The following is a 19,836-nucleotide window of genomic DNA, read 5'->3' on the forward strand; positions in this document are numbered from 1 at the left end:
GGCTGGAAGATATACAGATATAGGACTAGGTCTGAGGGTAAGACAGTGGGTTAGGACATAGGGTCTAGGAGAAAAACCTGGGAATCAGCGATACTGTGTTACAAGTGTTGTAAACCGGGACTTTAGAATAAGATATATTAAGCCAGGACCAATGGTCTGCCAAGCCAGTATCCTGGCTAAGATTGAGAGTCAAGGCAACAACGGGCTGAATGTCTTGTGGAAAGGCTGGAACTTTGCCAATACCACGTCCAGGGACAGAGGCTTAATGTCCATCTCCAGCCACCTTTAGTGCTTCTGTACAAGGCTGCAATGGAGGAATGCACCATACTTTGTACACGAGAGACCCCATGAATGGAAAAACCAGAATTTAAAATAGCAAACCCATATTGAGAGAGACTCTTCACCTTACCTGTTGCAGTTAAATTACCCTTTTTTCTTCAAGAAAGTCTCTACGACGTGACGCTTTTCGGCTACGACCGTACGTAGGGTTAACCTCCTGCCGCTCAATTTTCTGCGACTGATAAAGCTGTAATCTCTTTGTGCCACACAGAAACATGGACCATTAGTGTTTCTCTCCCATTACTTTTCATCAGACTAAGAAAAAGTGACAATTATTAATTAATATCCATTATGTGTTTTTCCCCATTTCACAAAAGATGACGTGGGGGCGAGGGTGAAAAAAAAATAGAAGCAATTAGCAGAACAAAATCAAAATATTATGTTTGAAAAGGCACTGATAAATGTCCTGGGAGCTCCCATTTTAGAGTGAAACCGTAATATATTCATGCTGCCATATTTCATTAAACTGCTATTACAGTCCTGATAGAACTATTAGTCACTTTATTAACAACATTAATGTATTTACATTTTTAGTGTACAAGCCAGTTTTCTAGCAATAATTTATGAGCTAGACTTCAGATATTTTATAATGTTCCCTCATCTCAGCCCTTTTGTGCTTATTATTGATTATAAAAACAGACTGAATTTTTATGTTTTCCCCTCCCTCCCTTTCCAGATGCAGTCTCTTAATGTGCTGGCAAGGGGCCTCTGCATTAAGAGACTGAAATAAAGTGCATTTATGTCTGAAGCATAACTTCATAATTTACATTGCAACATTTATTAGAGGTGACAAATGAGTGTTTGGTCCACTCGTGCTTTTCCACAATGCAGCACTCATTCAATCCATATAAATTACAGCTGGGATTGTGAGTGCTGGTGCGAATGATCCTATTATATTTATGCAGCAGCACACACATGGGTCTGGTGTGCTTAGTGTAACAAGAGAATCAGAAGTGCAGGCTGTTTATGATCTAATCCACGTAGTGCTTCTACATACGGTGGAGTCAAACTCCAAGATATAGCGAGGAAAAATAATAAGAGAAAGAAGTTTAATTAAATTCGATACCACCGTCACCTACCTATGGGGCACTTACATTCCCCAGTGTGCACTAACTTAAAGTCCCCGTGAAACGGTTTGAAAGCCGTGATTTGATTTCCTATGTTGACGTATCGCCATTTTGAGATAGGAAGTTGGTTGTTACTCAACAGCCGCTAACGTCAAATACACACCGTGGGATCCAAACAAAATCATGTGTAGCTTAGAAATCAGAGTTTTTTCAACTGTAGAAAAATGATCACCAGTGCTTGTTGAATCTAATGAAGGTGATGTGCTAGACAACGTTTTGGGAATTACGCCGTACACGTTTGCTCCCGTGTCTAACATAAGCAGCAACGGCGGTGGCGGAGAGTAACGGGGTCGTCACTAGGAGGCGTCTAATTAGGTGTCTGAAAAAAATACCTACTTACTCTCGCATACGAAGCGACTCTTCACACTAAGTCTGTGGTTGCAAGAACGCAAAGCAGAAAACCTCACTAAGTTGGTAAAACATCCTCCTGATAACTTGCACGAAAGCGTATTGAAAAAGAAATACCAGATGAAAAAGGTGCAAAGCCGAAACACACAGACGAACAGTAGAAATATCCTTGAATCCAGGAGTTGCATACTGTACGCATAGGAAGAAATCTTGCCTCTACCTTTGCTAATATCCCAGAAATGCCAGCGTGTAACGTTAAATAATTATTTTAGAAATGTAGTTACAAACGCACCATGGGAATCCCTCCATTTACACAAATAACCGACGCTGCAGGGGAGTCAGTGGATGAATTAGCAGCTAATAACTTACTGTGCGAGCCGATAAGGAACATTCCCAATGTGTCAATTACAAATGGTTCTTTTCTCTGATTTCCAGCTTGTTAAAAAAATAATTGTCATTCAAGTAAAACGAGGAAATTTTGACTTTTGCAGAGTATCGATAAGACCGTTTCCTCCTTTGTCAGAGGCAGGAATCGGTTTGCGATGTTTCCTGTGTTTAAAAAAAAAAAAAAAACAGCATAAGGCTTCAGTCATACACGTATTCATTAAAGTCAGAAGGACAGGGCCTACAATGAAGGGAAAAAAAAGATGCTGACATATCAAAGGGTCTCAGTACCTGCATTACCATAGTCGTTTACTTATTAAAGCAGGGATGTTTCCTGTCAATCAGGGGGCCATCACGTCTCCTCATTTGCGGCGGAAAAACTGGCATAATTGCTTCTTATACTAATCAACACAACTTGGGGTAATTATGCCTTGAAAGTGACATTGGAGGCTGAGTGGTGTGTGTGTGTGTAAACGTCTGACAGGAGAGGCAGCTTGAGACTTCGAGTCTCCCCTCTCTTCTCTCTTGTCTCTCTCTTTCTCTCTGACATGTCTGCTCTTCTCAGAGCTTCCTCCAACATACAAATAAGGCCGAGAGGAAACTTAGAATATCAGACTCCAGTAATTACAAAGTTGGCAACGGGTTGACAAAAAGCCGTACAGAAGCCTTTCCAGGCACTTGAAAAGCAAAAGCATGGCCGAGCTGCGATCGAATATGTGTCATATTTCTGTCGTCTCTCATGCAAACACATCATGACACAGCTAGGGCCAGTTGGAAATTATAGATCTGTAGAAGCGATTTTGCTCGGATTGATTCCCCTTGGCTAGAATCTGAAAATTCCACACAAGAGGTTTAAAAAGAAAAAAACTAAAGAAATGACATTTTCTTTAATCCCAGACTTCTCTAAAGGAATAAACGTGTAGTTTCCAGGAGGATTCCCAGCAGAGTCAGAGGCTCAATCAGTGTGTGGTTTAATATCACGGCACAAACGGTCTTGACGGCTTGAAGGAAGAGAAGCGGATCGTTCGGATATGCACACAGACGGATGACGACTTAATAAGAGAAAAGGATCGGAAAATAATTAGCTCCTGAATTCTCAAATCTAATTCGTCTTTCCCAAAAACAAAGATGCAGGGCAAACCACAGATTTGTACGAACACGCACCGTCTAATAGGTTACGGTTTCTATGGCGATAGCAGGATTGCAAGTAATTGTATTGTGAATGCTTCAAATAATAAAAAGGTGTTTCTAGTAGCAATGCTTTTGTATTGGGCGATTTTATCTCGATCCTTGAAACATGCCGTATTTTTAGTTTTTTATTACAACATGAAAGACATAAAAGAAAAAGTGTGAGAGGAAGCAACTATATAACTGTAAATGCTATTTGTAAAGCTGCTAAATATTGTTTATATCGATTAAAATGTAAAGGAATCTTTTTTCCCAAAAAAAAGTTTGGCAGAATTAAACGTAACTAGGACTGATAAGTTCATTCATTCATTCATTCATTCAATCGTTCATTCATTTTCTACCGCTTATCCGAACTACCTCGTGTCACGGGGAGCCTGTGCCTATCTCAGGCGTCATCGGGCATCGAGGCAGGATACACCCTGGACGGAGTGCCAACCCATCACAGGGCACACACACACTCTCATTCACACACACTCACACACTACATACAATATTCCAGAGATGCCAATCAACCTACCATGCATGTCTTTTGACCGGGGGAGGAAACTGGAATCCCCGGAGGAAACCCCTGAGGCACGGGGAGAACATTCAAACTCCACACACAAGGCGGAGGTGGGAATCGATCCCCCGACCCTGGAGGTGTGAGGCGAACGTGCTAACCACTAAGCCACCGAGCCCCCGCGATAAGTTCCTATTTTATTTAATTATTTTCTTCTTTTTTTATATAACCTTTGTTTCTTATATTTAAAGTTTCTTCTCTTTTATTCCTGTGCACCAACAGACCAAGGCAAATTCCTGCACAAGGATACACTACAGTACCTGGCAATAAACCCCAGTCTGATTCGAATAAATTAAAAACTATAATCGTTCCACGTCGGGTCGAAACGCATCGCACCGAAACGAAACCAGCTATAACCAGTTTTAGAGAGGAAAGTGCTGTGCAACAAATACATGCTACATAATTTAATAATTACATTAATAATTAATAGGCTACGATACGCAGTACGGTTAGGATATCAAGGCGGTAATGGATGGTGCATCAGCCAGAGGAAGGGAAAAAAAAAAAAGACTTAATATGCTCTTTAAGCAAAGGGAAAACTATAGATTAAGTCTAACACAATAAACAATCTCTCCCTGCCTGAATGAGAGTAACTGACGGCAAGATGGCTAGGAGGAATTCTTCCCCGAGTTACCAGTCAGTCAGCGGTGACTCAAGCAGAAGTCACTGGTGCTTGACTCGCTCTCCTGGACCTTCTCCTGATGATTGCATTTGACTCGTCTGACAAATCTAATGGAGTTTTCCCACAGGGCTATGACCATTCTATTAAAGAGTCACATGGTGCCAGTTGTCTAGAAATCATCACAAAAAGCCTGGGGACAGGGACGGGGACGGGGGAGATAAGGAGGACATGGATAGGGTTGGTGAAAGCAAGGAGGGCATGAATGAGATCATGGACAATCACAGAGGACAGGAATGGGGACAGGGATAAAGACAGAGATAGGTATAAGGAGAGGGATGGGAAACAAGGACAGGAGTGAGTACATTGTCATGGACAAGAAAGGGACAGGGATAGGGATAGAGACAGGAACAAGGATGAGGTAATGACAGGGAAATGGACGTGGACAAGGAGAAAAAGAAAGGACATGGGCGATGACAGGGATAGGGACAAAGACCAGAACGAGGACATGAATGTAGAGATGGACAAAGATAGGGTGAGAACAGGGAGAGGGATGGGGATCAGGACATGGACAGAGAAAGGGACAATGACAGGAATACTGATGAGGACAGGAACAAGAGACAGGCATGAAGGCAAGAACAGGAAAGGGGCAAGGATAGGGACAGGGACAGGGATGAGCTCCGTACGGGAAAAGCTGAAATTAAATGCGAGTTTGATTTGTGGAGTTAAATGTCAGAGCAATTTTTAGGAATGTCACGGGTGATTTTTATTTCTTTTAAACAGAACAGACTGAATTTATCTCTAGCGGAAACGTCTCTACTGACGTCAGCATAGACAGAGCTCAGTGCGGCGAAGACACCAAAACGAGACTCGGGTTTAAATGCCACAAGTGATTTTTTCCCTCCAGTGATGATGTGGATGATGCTGATAATTCGAAATGACAACTCTTTTCCCACTTTCTTTAGCAGATTATAGGTTCTAAAGATATGAAAGTGGGATTGGCCCCAAACCCTTCATCACACTTTTAGTTATAACGTCACTATTATTATCTGAAGGGTTTTCCCCTGGTGTTCAAAGCTGACGGTGTTGACGGGACGCCACCGGATCCGACGTTCGTCGATTCCTCTGCTGGTGACAATAATAACTTCATAAAAAAAATCCTACACGTGTTCAGCATCAGTTAAACACTGGAGGTAAAGAGACATGACTGTATTATTAGGGTTGAGTCGATCATATTCACACCGTATATTTATTTATTTATTTCTCTTGCACTGCAAGTGATTTTTGTGTTAAAGTAACTCAAGCGCTTCAGTAAGAAAACAATATCAGATGAGAATCGTTAAGAGCCGATAATCTACGGCGATGAGGGCGGCGGTAGCTCGATGGTTAAGGAGATTGAATCCAAGACAACATCATGTCACTCCTGGGCCCCTGAGAAAGGCCCTTAACACTCAGTGGCTCAGCTTTATACATAAGATAACTCTGGTTAAGGGCCAATTGTGAATGATAATATCTTTGCCTGTATGAAAGCTAGTTAGTTTATTACAGCATGTTAGCTCAGTGTCACTATAAGACTTTTATTCTTCTTAATAAAATCCATGGTGTACAAATGGTTAGTTAGTGTTGTACTTGTACGGAGAGATGAGGAATTGTTGCCCGTAATAAAAGCTGAAAAATAAAAAGGAATATTGTACCCAAAACTGCAACGGAAAAACAAACAAAAAAAAAACTGATTTCCTGAATGAAAGCTTGTCAAATGATTTGCAGTATTTCAGCAAAGAGGACAGAATTAGAATTCAAAATGAAGACAAAAAAAAAAAACGGGCTTTTGATGTGGGAAGATGTCCGGCCAGAAATGTGCCGCATCTGGACCCGAGGAGACATAAGGCTTCTCTGATCTAACGGACACGGAGAAATAAACAACCCAAAATAACAGAATCTGGACTCCAGTCGTCTCCGTCGAGCCGAAGAGCAACGACGACAAAAAAAGACAGAATTGTTAACGTCATAAATAAGAAAAAGAAAAAGAAAAAAGAAGAAAAAAAAAAGACAGAGCAGGGTACAATCTGAAAAATAGAAATAATTAATTAAATAAATAGATCCGAATAATTCATGCAGATGAGCGTCAGGGAGTCAAGAGGAAAGCGGTGGCTGGTGGTTTCATAAAGACGCCATTTCTCGGGTTCACACATGAAACTGAGAATTACGGTTTGTTCCGATTGTGTTAAGAGCGTCTCATACCGGTAAACAAACAAGAGCTGCAAGAGGGGATTCTACAAAATAATAAAAAAATTGAAAAGAACCACATACATCGAAGGGGGAAAGCCTGGAAACAAAGCAAAGCTTTTACAGGAAAAAAAGCAGATGATTCACCTCTAAATCAGTGATGTGTAGTGAGTCAAAAAGAGCCACCTGTGCTAAAGCGAGAGGCCCGAACAAGCCAGCAGCCGTAAACTCATTTTCTGCAGCCGGCATCTGCAGCCCTCGAGAAGTGATCCGAGCACGCACGATAAATCTGACGTGAAATCATAATCATAAAAGCAATTAGCTGACCCTGCGCCGCTCGTCCTTGGACATGACAGTGAGAATTCATACGGAGTCCTCCAAGGATCCTGAAACGAAGGGAGGGAAGAGAAAAAGGGAAGGGGGGGGGGGGGAGAAAAGTGCAACACAGCAACAATAAAGCCCTTCCTGTGTCATTAAGCACAAGCTTTGAGAGCTCAGGAAAGTGTGCAAGTGGCACTCTTAAAAACACATCTCCACACCGAAGGTCTCACTCCACAGCCACGGCTAAAGGGTGTCGGGGGTTCGGGCAACGAGAGCTCGGGCTGCTGTGTCTGAAACAGGAACGGTTACCAGGACAGGTAGGTTACTTAACGAGACATCACGCCTTAGTGTGCCATCATTGTGTTTACATCGACACCGGTATAAGGATAAAGCTCGGATACCAAAATCCGTGTTCGATGACAGAAATTCGGAATTATTTCCTAATGAATACGAAAGACCAAGCAAACAGAATAAGACTTTTAAATACTGCAGAATGCAAAAATTCTTCCTACAGTAAAGCGTCGTAAACAGAACAGAAGTTTGCTAGGTGAGTGTAAACGCCGGGTGCGTACAGACAGCTCCGACGCAGTAGGTTCGTCTCGACCATCTGCTACGTTCGATTCCGGACACAGAGCGATTCTGATGAAGTGAAATAAACCAAAAACAGAATACAAAAAAAATTGAATTGCTCATTTTGGCTACAACTAAAAACCAAAAATGTGCATCCCTAAAGGGAAGGATTCCCATTGTATGTGCTTTTGTAAAAGGAAAATAAAAGGTAACAATGCTGAAGGACCCTTCACATCTTGGCCCAGTATGTGGAGCTATGACAAACTTCTCCTAGTGGCCATCTTCCTCAATAATTTTGAATTATCTCCGAGCCTGGAGCCCCATACCGACCATAATTCCCTTTACTGCAGGCCGCTCCAATAAAGGATTACAATTAAAGTAATAATCAAAAGTGGAAAAACAGGCAAAAATGAGATCTAAATTGCTGCAAAGCGTCACCAAAGGTATTAGTGGCTCAGATTTATTACCAGCCACTACCTCCTCTCATCTCTGGACTTTCATAACCGATATATGAAAACGGAGGGCCGTCGTCTTTTGTCCTGAGCAGCACCTCCGGCTGCGTGCCGCTGTGTTCCACGAGTCCCGGCTGAACGCAGCTCATTTTCAAAACCAACACACAAGCAACAGATGTCAGCTGTAACTGCAGGGCGCTGAGGGACGAGCAGCGCGAGGTACCGACCGGAGAAACGACGCTAAAAACGCGATAAGTGAATAAGACAGCGAGAGAAAGCCTGATAAAGCAGCTAGAATGTTAACGTTGGCATCTTGTCAATTTGTGCCCGAATCCTAAGCTTTGTGATGTGTTTTTTTTTTTAAACCTCTACATGCTGGCGATAGCAGAGGGGCTCCGGAAATTCGTAGACTGCTGAGCCAAAACAGATCACTTCAAAGCGCCTTATTTAACGCTCGCTAAATTTTTCATCACAGTCGCTTAATATCCTGGGGAAGGGGAGCTTTTGAAGTCGCAGTGAGACCGGAATGTTCTTCTGACAACTTTCTCTTTTTTTTTTCCCCCCGCCTTTCCTCATTTTTACCTCCTCCCTCAGCTTCTGCATCCCTGCCTCTTTCGACAGGAGGCCGGTGATATTTGGGGCACACAGAGCGACCCCAGCGGGGCAGTAAGCATGGTCATCAGAAGCGTGGTGCTTTTTATAGAAAACCGCTTAAATTGGCAACAGCGATGATTGCTTTTATGACGTCTCTATTCACGTTTCACACGTCAGATGCCGTGTGGTCCAAACCTGTGGAATATCTGCAGGACTTTCCAGGAAATTTGCAAGCTTCTTTAATAATTGCAGGTTTTCCTTGATTGTGTGTTCATTTCCACAATAGCAGAATTGTGAAGTCCTTGAGGGACTGAATACACACACAGACTTCAATACAGATACATAGATAGATAGATAGATAGATAGCTAGATAGCTAGATAGCTAGCTAGCTAGATAGATAGATAGATAGATAGATAGATAGATAGATAGATAGATAGATGGATGGATGGATGGATGGCACGGTGGCTTAGTGGGTAGCACGTTCGCCTCACACCTCCAGGGTCGGGGGTTTGATTCCCGCCTCCGCCTTGTGTGTGCGGAGTTTGCATGTTCTCCCCGTGCCTCGGGGGTTTCCTCTGGGTACTCCGGTTTCCTCCCCCGGTCCAAAGACATGCATGGTAGGTTGATTGGCATCTCTGGAAAATTGTCCGTAGTGTGTGTGTGAGTGAATGAGAGTGTGTGTGTGCCCTGTGATGGGTTGGCACTCTGTCCAGGGTGCCTGCCTCGACGCCCGATGATGCCTGAGGCTCCCCGTGACCCGAGAAGTTCGGATAAGCGGTAGAAAATGAATGAATGGATTTGATAGATATTGCTTATTTCTAAAAAATAAAAACTTTTTTGACATTAACGTTAAATATTCGGAAAAAGTGTCAGTAATTAAAGCGCTGACCCCAAACACAGTCTCTAAGCCACTGTGACGCATTTCGTTTTGGAAACGGCGCTAATCTCGTGTCTCATGTAGCGCTATTGGAACTTACGACTTTTTTTTTTTAAACAATAACGTCCACTAAAGTCGTAATACTGGGCTAATGGTAGCCTGGGTGATTGTTTCTATTAACAGTTATTTTCTTAGCTTCAAAGTACTTTGTGTATGTTGTGTATGTGTATAATATTAAAGCCTGGCTTGATCTCCAGTTTATGCGAAAGAGACGTTGGAAGGGTTTTGGGGAGTTCCTGCAGGAACCCGGTGTGAAATAGCAGATTCTGAACAGGTGAAATAAACCAAAAACAGAAAAAAAAATAGAATTGTTCAATATAGCTACGACTAAAAACCAAAAATGTGCATCCCTAAGGGGAAGGATTCACATAGCATGTGCTTTTGTGAAAGGAAAAAAAAAAAAGGAAACAACGCTGAAGGACCCTTAACATCTTGGCCCAGTATGTGGAGCTATGACAAACTTCTCCTGAATTATCTACCATTAGCCCCGCTGCCGTTCACGTGGCTGAGCCGACGGCAGAAATGCTGTTTTGGTTCTAATGTGGAAGCGTGTGAGATTTGCAAAATCTTAAAATCAAGGACAAAATAATTGTTAGTGAGTCAGTGGGCGGGCCGGACCCCAAGAGTCGAGCATCAAGCTGGAACGTGGTTGGTGCTGCAGTTGAGTGACGTGCCAGAGAGAAAAGAGAGCACAGGTCCAAACCTGGCCTGACGGACCGAGGTGAGTCAGAAGAGTTTAACGTGACTGCTGTGCCTCGGCTGACACGCCGCCTCACACCAGCCCTGCCACCAGTCCCCCTTTCCTCTCATCCACATCAAATCCTTTCAGACACAGATTTCAATTATTCACCTCATCCAAATAATGCCTTGTGACATGAATTATCCAGGACTGTAATAATCCACTTAACTGGGAAAGAGCAGCTCATCAAAAAGAGAGAAGAAGAGAAAAGAGAAGCGAGACGGTCGAGGAAAAGCGAACCGCCTTAACGACCGACGTTTTTAGGAGCCGGGGGTTTCGTACTTTACTAAATTTGCCGTGAAATCAGATTAAACAAAAGGAGAACAATTCAGAAAGTAATCATGTAGAAGGAGACTATAAATGTGTTGTTTAAATATGCTCGCTGGCCACTTTAATAGGAACACCTCTCCATCTGCGAAAGGAGCGCAGCAGTTACCGGATCATGCGGCAGTACAGAATATAAAAATCACACAGAATCAAGTCAGAGGCATCGGTTAACATTTACATCAAACATCAGAACGGCAAAGTACGGCGGTGGTAAGTGACCTCAGTGACTGTCTCTTACTGCCTGGTGGGTTTGTTTGAGTAATTCAGAATACTCGATACTGCACTGCGGTGCAAGAAAAAAACCACCAGCAAAATACTCATGACATAGTGAGGGGGAAATACGCACGTCGGATACGAAAGGCCAAAAGAAGATTTGAATGATATCTTAATGATAACAATGCCGATATCGTTCCTGTCTCTTTTTCCCCCCCCTCGCCGATGTGAAAGCATGAGACGACTCGGCGTATTCATTCGGCCGTGTTTGGTGACACCCCAGAAATATGCAATCAAGAGGGTTAAGCCATGGTTTAGTAACGTACAGTGTGCAACAGTGGATTATGTATAACCAGGATTAATTGTTACCCTTAGGTAAAGGATGAAGAGTGTGAAACGTGAAACAATATAACCCAGAATTCTGTTAACACAGAGTTTATAGCCCCCCCAGGGGAATAAAGGATGGTGGGAAAAAAATGCAGCTCTGAAATGCTTTGATGGTAAGAAAAGTTTGGTCAGACGGCTTTGATTGAGCTGACAGGACGGCTGCTGTAGCTCAGCTAACCGCTCTGTACGACCGACCGAGCAGGACAGCATCACAGAATGAACAACACCTTGCGTCTTGATGAGTCAAGTCAAGAAGCTTTTATTGTCATTTCAACCATATATAGCTGTTACAGTACACAGTGAAATGAGACAACGTGTCTCCAGGATCAGGGTGTTACAGTACATAGAACTAAGACAGAGCTATAAGAAGTTAGTCCTAGATACATAAAGTGCATCTGTGTAACCTGGTGCAAACAGTGCAGGACAAGACAAACAAGACAGTACAGGACAAGAGAGTGCAGGACAAGACAAACAAGACAGTGCAGGACAAGACAGACAAGACAGTGCAGCACAAGACAGACAATACAGTGCAGCACAAGACAAACAAGACAGTGCAGGACAGGACAGACAAGACAGTGCAGGACAAGACAGACAAGACAGTGCAGGACAAGACAGACAAGACAGTGCAGGACAAGACAGACAAGACAGTGCAGAACAAGACAAACAAGACAGTGCAGGACAGGACAAACAAGACAGTGCAGGACAGGACAAACAAGACAGTACAGGACAAGACAGTGCAGGACAAGACAAACAAGACAGTGCAGGACAAGACAAACAAGACAGTGCAGGACAAGACAAACAAAACAGACAATACAGTGCAGGACAAAAAGACAGTGCAAACAAAAACTACAAGACAATACAGAAAAAACACTGAGCGGATGAGCGACAACAGCACAAAAAGGTTAAGTTCCACCCCTGAAACTGTATTAGGGACAGAATCACTGAAACTGGGCAGAAAAACATTGGCTACTTTTTTCCTCCCCTGAATCTTCATCTTTATATAACAGTCGTACACGTGTGTTGTCTGGGAAAATCCGACAGCTATCGCTGAGGCTGGATTCAGACATTTTGTATAATGTAGATACAGACCCATGGGTGTAGATGGAGCGTAAATGAAACATAAACAGCGGATGTTTCAGACGAGGTGTCAGATATACCTGTAATTCTTTTCAGTCTGAAGACACCCAGACTGTACAACACTAGAATCTGTGGTTGAGAGAAACATCTTTCACTTCTGTGTCCTTTTCAGAAGCGTATGTACTTGTGAAATGTCACCGTTTTATCACGGTAAAGGTTTTTCCCTAAGGTTATTTATTTAGTCATAAGCAGTATCAGTTTTGATTGGTGACCTGGATGGATCAAGACAACACACCCAAATCCAAACACAGTCAACGAACCATGTTGTATGTTGAAAATGCATGAAAATCAAAATTGTTTAGAATTCTTCATACAAGTGTATAGAAAAGTTGTAGATTTTTTTGTTTGTTTGTGCGGTGGTTTTTTTTTTCCGGTTGTTTGTTTGTAAAAGGTTTTTAGTGAGACAGGATTTGACATCCAGTGTAAAAAGACTTACCAGAGCTTCTCGTGGAGGACCGTCTTCTCTGCCTGAAATTCCGTTCTGCAAAGAAAACCGCAGATTTGTATTACAGCTCTACCTAGTGGTGTCTTCTACACACTACACCCAAAACACTCCACAAACTTCACTTATTTATTTTGATTCCTTTTTCATAGCAGGTTGTCAGACGATATCGATCACATAATTTAAATAACCGTGTCAAATTTTTCCAACGCGTTTATTGTTTGCAAAAATTCTCCTCGAAGAAAAATCTGGAGCGCGAATCGAAACAAACTCGAGCGAGTTTTTCCTTAACACACGGCAACGTGAGGTAAAAATCGCTTATTTACATAAATATTCTATCACGATACTGTTTTACTATCACTATATTGTGTGAACTTTAAGGATGGAGATAATTACATAACACACTAACTCTTCTATCGCCTTCTGACAAATCCTCCGATAATCACACGGCGTAGGTGACGGAAGTCATTAATGATTCTATGAAAATACATATGCATGAGTGAGTGACAGATTTGTGGATTTAAACCCAAGGAGCTGATCATATTCCTGTATACAGACGAGTTAAAATGCTTCAGTAAAGCTTTCAGTGAGAATTCACTTGGTTTCTGCAAGGTTTCTCTTCTCTACAGCTTCAAAACAACATAACGTCAGTGTGATTTAACAAAAAGCTTATCCCTTTTTCCATGAAAGTGAAGTGACGTGACATACGGCTAAGTACGGTGACCCATACTCAGAATTTGTTCTCTGCGTTTAACCCATCCAAAGTGCTCACACACACACACACAGCAGTGAACACACACACACCGTGAACACACACCCGGAGCAGTGGGCAGCCATTTATGCTGCGGTGCCCGGGGAGCAGTTGGGGGGGGGGGGGGGGGGTACTATACTTTATATTATTTTATATAGCGATTAGCCATAACATTAAAACTAAAGGCAAGTCAATAACATTGTCTTGTGACACAAAAATGAAGGTACCTGTCAAAAGGTTGGAGGCAGCAAGTCAATCAGTAAAATTTGATGTGTTGGAAGCAGGAAAAATCAGCGAGTGTAAGATACTGAGTGACTTTGACGAGAGCTAAAGTGTGATTTCTGAATAACCTGGTCAGAACATCTCCAAAACAGCAGGGCTTGTGACGTGTTCCTTGTTATGTAGTGGACTATCTACCAAATGCGGGACAAGGACAACCGACGATCCAGGGACAGGGTCATGAGATCCCAAGGCTCAATGATGTGTACAGAGATGAAATCTAGTCTGTCTGGATCAATCCCAAAGAAGAGCTACTGTAGCACAAACTGCTGAAAAAGCTAATGCTGGCTATGATAGTAAGGTGTCAGGATACACAGAGCATCAATGCTTGCAGTGTATGAGGTGTGTATCAGCAGTCCAGTCAGTGTGCCCATTCTAACCCTATACACCACTGAAAGCAGCACATGAGTGTCAGAACTTCACCATGAAGCGATAAAAGAAGGTGGCCTGGTCTGATGAATCATGTTTTCTTTTACATCGTGTGGACAGACGTGTGTGTGTCAGTTACCTGGGAAGAAGGCAAGCCGGCAAAGTTCTGCTGAGAAACCTTAATTTCTGGCCTTCATGCGGATGTTATTTTGATACGTACCACCTACCTAAACACTGGTGCAAACCAAGTACTGAGATTTCCCAGCAGAACGTTACTTAGGGCATCACGGTGCCTCAACCAGCTTGCTTTCTTCTCTTTTTCAAACTGTTGACTACTTACGATCGGTACTGTCTACTGCGTCCGTAAACACGCTACAAGACCTGCTGTTTTGGAAATGCACAAACCCATATAATATATTTATAATCACGAAACATCAAACACTTTTGGAAACTGTGATACGACCCACCCTTACAGTGACAATTTCTGTGAGAAGACATTTATTTAGCTTGATTTTTCAGATTTTTCCACAAATTTCTCAACACCAAGAAAACCCTTCGACGTATCGACAAATACATAACAGGAACGATAACGTAATCCAGGGTGTCAAAAGTCTTGCCCAAGTAATAAATGCAGCAGATGTGACAGATGTTAATTGGCCTGAGTTTATGATAAGTGGCCAGAAAGTCTGCATATGACTTTAATAACATTATAAGTGGAGATTTTGTTTAATCACGAAGCTTGTAAAATCATTCACGAATAAGGATGTTAGGTCGTCTAAGTTATTTTGGTTCCTCAAACAGAACTCTGCATGTATGAATTAAGTGCTGTAATTCTTCATTTACATTCGGATGTAAAAACTGTCAAATTTAAAGCTAAAAAGAGGTTTTTTGTTTTTTTTTGTGACTCGTCAATAATATTTGGTGACTGACGAGCAGGCTGATATTTTGATGTGGACAAATCTGCACTTTTTGTTTGGACACCTTGATTGTTATGATACAAACATGTGCCTTTGCACCTTGACTACTGTCTGAGATGCTGCTATAGAAATAAAATCAACAGTTTCTGACCAATCAGATTCAAGATTCATGTCACAGTGGTGTGGTGTGAAATATTGCAACACAAGATCGATACTGATGAACAGAGCAGAGTTTTTAACCTTAAAACTGTGTGCTGTAGCTGGGCAACCTGAGAGTGTGGCTCTGTTAGCATGCTAGCTGTCAGATTCGTGGACTCTGAACTAGGCTAGGCTAGGCTAGGCTAGGCTAGGCTAACAGAGAATGCACACACGGTTCGCTTCCTAACTCGCTATACGTGCAAAAAAAACGTGATCCACTGCATTTGTCCACGTGTCACGAGCAAAAACATTATTTCAACACTCGTAACGTGATGATAAAGCTCCATCGAGTCATGTTATTGATAGCTAACACCTGTCAGAAACAGCTAGCCAGCTAGCAGACATTAAGTGCGATAAAACTTTTCTTCAACATGCTAATGTCATCGTGGGTTGACAGAACACGTGTACGGATTAAATCATGCAATAATCGTATATGCTGACATACTGAGACTACCTGCTCTGACTGTTCCGATGATGCCATCTTCCACTGCAGCCTGTGCAGTTAGCTAGGTTAAAATCTAAAGTGAAGTGTATATGGCAGCGATTACTCGAGCCTGGCGCAGACCAAATAGTCGATACAGAGATGCTAAGGTGTTATAGTAATCATCAGGTTGCACCAGACCAAAAAAAATAATAATGCAATTCGTTTGTTTTAGTTAAAGTGTAGAAACTAGAGAAATGTACTCGGATTAGTTCTTATTAATTAAGAGAGAGGGAGAGAATATACAGTATAACGTAGGAAAACAAAGTTTCACCACCCTGAACTCCACAGGGTTGTATGCTCCGTCCACTGCCGTTAACACCGCAGGCTCACTACTGTGAAAAAGTACAGTTCAAAATCACATCATCATGTTTTCTGATTACACTACAGCTGGGAGCCTCACTGCAGCAGTGATGAGTCGATATTCGGCAAAGTGGCTGTCAAGTGTCACGCACTGAGAGTGACAGTCACGCATTTTGGTCTTTTGTCACGGTCTCCCGCCACACATTGTATTTCTCATGCAGAAAAACTTTTTGACTATTTATCATATATTTAATGTGCCACAGGGCCCAAAATGTATCTGTCCGCACCGCTGTCTCTATGGAACCGCGCAGGAGTCAAGCGCGTCACCTGGAGTTCTTAGTCGAGCCTGACACTTATCAGCCAATCAAAACAAGAGGCTACACAATAGCCAATCAGAAAATAGCACTATTGTAAATGGGTAAGATTTAACGCAACAACCAATGAAAAAAAAAAATATTCATTAGAGAGGTTATTTTCGATGGTCAGTTTGAACAAAACATCAACACAAAACAGCTTGTCTCTGGACAGGACATTGTCCTCAATCATGACACTAAAAATGTCTGTTTTAAATGGGAGCAACATTACAAATGATAAAGGAGTCCAAAAAGGCAACAAACACTTACAATAAACAACACCAGTCATAATCTCAATATCTCTCTCTCTCTCTCTCTCTCTCTCTCTCTCTCTCTCTCTCTCTCTCTCTCTCTCTCTCCCCCACACACACACACACACGCACACACACTCAAATTAATAAATGAAAATCGAACAAATACTTTGGATTTAGTTAAAATAAGGTCAGTGATGCTGGTGAAACTTTTTTTGGGGGGGGGGGGGGGTTCGCTGGGGGGTTGGAAATGTCACTCTCGTCTGACGTCAAGAACGAGCCCTGTAAACAGATAATTGTGAACTTCAGGAGGACTCGAGTAAACTTGCACTGCACATCAACAAAACAAATGTGGAGACAATCAAATGCTCCAAGTATATCTACACATGATAGAGGAACTCTCATTGACTCTCAGCACCAAGAAGACCCTGCAGTGCCTCCAGTTCTTGTTGAGGCTAAATAGAGCCAAATTCCCACCTCGCATCCTTATCACCTACTAGAGAGCATCCAGACCATTGCACAGCCTCTGAATACAATACTGTACAGAGGATTGTGAGAGCAGCTGAAAAGATGATCAGGCTTTGGCAAGCCACCACCAACACTTTAAAAAAAATCACTGCATGCACAAAGCCACCAGTATTGCAGAAGACCCCTCCCACCCATTCTATGGACTCTTCCCTCTCCTGCCATCTGACAGAAATTACAGCAACATCCATGATACCACCAGAGGTCTTCAAGACACTTTCTTCCCTCAGATTAATCAGTCATCAGTCAGAATGATCAAACCCTTCTGCCTTCCCTGGGCCATTCACACACCCCTGATGTGCAGTCCACTTAACCTACACAGGGGTCATGGGGAGCCAGAGCCTGGATTCATTCATTTAAATCATCTTTTAATATAAAATTGGCTATTTTTTAACTTGACTCTTTCTTTCTATTAAAGTTATCTATTTTCATTAAAAGTTGACACAGGGTCATGGGGAGCCTGAGCCTCAGGGTTACACAGGGCACAAGGCATGGGACACCTTGAAAGGAGTGCCAATCCCTCACAGGGCACAGTTATACAGTATACACACACACACACACACACACACACACACACACACACACACACACACACACACACACACACACACACACACACACACACACACAGCAGATAATTTAGATTTATTTTTTTGAGTTTACAACCTTGACTTCTTGTCATTTGAAACTGACTATTATTATTAGTAGAAGTAGATGTAGTAGTAGTAGTTTTTACGTTTTCTCTTTTATTTAAATAGCCTCTTTCCATTCATTAAGTTTACTCTTCATTTACACTTTTTTTTACCTTGACCTCTTTCTTAACTACTTGAAGTTGGCTCTTCGTTTAAATCTAGCTCATTATTTATAGTGTTCAGTAAAGGGTGACAGTTGATTTTATGTAGGTCTGACAGCTTGGTGGATATTTTGACATTAAGTGATGTAGTAGTCGATGCTTATTGTAGAGATTGTACTGTAGTTTCAGGGAATTTCATGTTGAGAGGAGGAATAGCAGATTTGGTCCAGTTAATTGAGAAGTGACGGTTTAGGATATTTTTCACTTGTGTAAATAGTTCCAGGTATTAAATTTGTTGGTTTCTGTGTGAACAGTAAAATGTTACCAGCATATTATTAATAAGTATTTTTTATTAATTTTGTGTCTGTTTTAATTAGTGAGGTATAACAGTAACTAGAAGGTTCGAATGGGGTGTTTGTTGGGTTTCAGGTGATGTGATGTACTGGTAGGATACGTTTATTTCAGTAGAGTTATTTTCTGTTTAATTTTGATACTGATCTATTAATTAATGGTGCCATAATAGTGCAGTTTACAGAATTCAGCTTGAAAACTGTCAGGACCTGGTGCTTTATTATGAGGCATTTTGTTACATGTTAAAAATCTCTTCTGGATCTGTTAGGTTATCTCTGGACTTTGGATGTCCCTAAGTTCATTTTGGTAGTTTGATATGATTAAATTATTAATGTCATGTGTGTCTGGATCTGCAAGTGATGAGTGAAAGAATGATCTGGTATGTATGAGATTGGATGGTCTCTGAGTTCTTGATATTGGGATTGTTATTTCGTTTGATGAGGTTTCCTTGGACATTAACAGAATTATTATTATTATTATTAAATTTATAATTATAATAAGATTATTAAGTTCTTGTTTTTTAAGTTGACTTTTTTATGTTGCTTGGTGAACCTTCCTGAACACTCATGGCTCACATATTCCATGTTTTCACCATTTGTGGATAATGGCTCTCACTGTGGTTCGCTGGAGTCCCAAAGTTTTAGAAATGGCTTTATAACCTTTTCCAGACTGACAGATCTCAATTACTTTCTTTCTCACTTTTTCACACAAGGCCATGTGGGTTTGGATTTTGTTTTCCCTTAATAACAAAAACCTTCATTTAAAAACTGCATGTTGTGTTTACTTGTGTTATCTTTGACTAATATTTGAATTTGTTTGATGATCTGAAACATTAAAGTGTGACAAATGTGTGAAAAAAAAAATAAAAAATCAGGCCAACACTTTTTCACACCACTGTAGATTGTTGATGGAAGTTAGACCTAGTTCATGGAGAAAGCTTTTTTTGTATCTAGGTTTAGAATAGTTTACTGATCTGATTGCTAAATCTAACAAGCAACACCCAAATGTATAAGTGACTTAAAACCACAGCAAAACCTTTGTTTTTAGTGGCATAATGATAATTAAGATCGGAGATCTAGGATTCAACATATCCACATGTTTCAGTCTGACCAGCAGAGGAAGACAAACACAAGGATAAATTTCTTGAGCTAATATTTCACTCCCAGATGTGACTGAATTACAGCAGCACTGTTGGGTGAAGCACCTAAAAAAGACAACTTAAAAAAAGCAAACTTTTGAGGTGACCCTTTTTTTAATGTGAATTGTATTAAGTTGTATTTACAAGAGTTATCATGACGTTTGACTCTTTTCAAAGTTTGCCTATTTTAACCCCTTTTTATTTGAATCTTCAAGCT

At 41.5% G+C, this 19,836-nt stretch overlaps 1 protein-coding gene across 2 annotated transcripts in view; it reads right to left on the minus strand.

Annotated features, from left to right (window-relative positions):
* The window catches only part of pex14 (peroxisomal biogenesis factor 14), an 82,919-nt gene extending 66,912 nt beyond the window's left edge, over positions 1-16,007 (minus strand). The window contains exons 1-2 of one of the 2 annotated variants that reach the window (XM_027170362.2): positions 15,879-16,007; positions 12,905-12,949 (exon numbers count right to left, since the gene is read on the minus strand). In XM_027170362.2, coding sequence (XP_027026163.2) covers positions 12,905-12,949; positions 15,879-15,905 — 72 coding nt within the window. In that variant the 5' untranslated portion in view covers positions 15,906-16,007. Of the gene's footprint in view, positions 1-12,904; positions 12,950-15,869 lie in introns of both variants that reach the window. The other variant, XM_027170361.2, reaches the window with a different exon arrangement.
* Between the last annotated feature and the right edge of the window lie 3,829 nt (positions 16,008-19,836).

This window comes from Tachysurus fulvidraco, chromosome 23 (genome assembly GCF_022655615.1).
Source record: "Tachysurus fulvidraco isolate hzauxx_2018 chromosome 23, HZAU_PFXX_2.0, whole genome shotgun sequence".
In the NCBI taxonomy this organism is placed as follows: domain Eukaryota; kingdom Metazoa; phylum Chordata; class Actinopteri; order Siluriformes; family Bagridae; genus Tachysurus; species Tachysurus fulvidraco.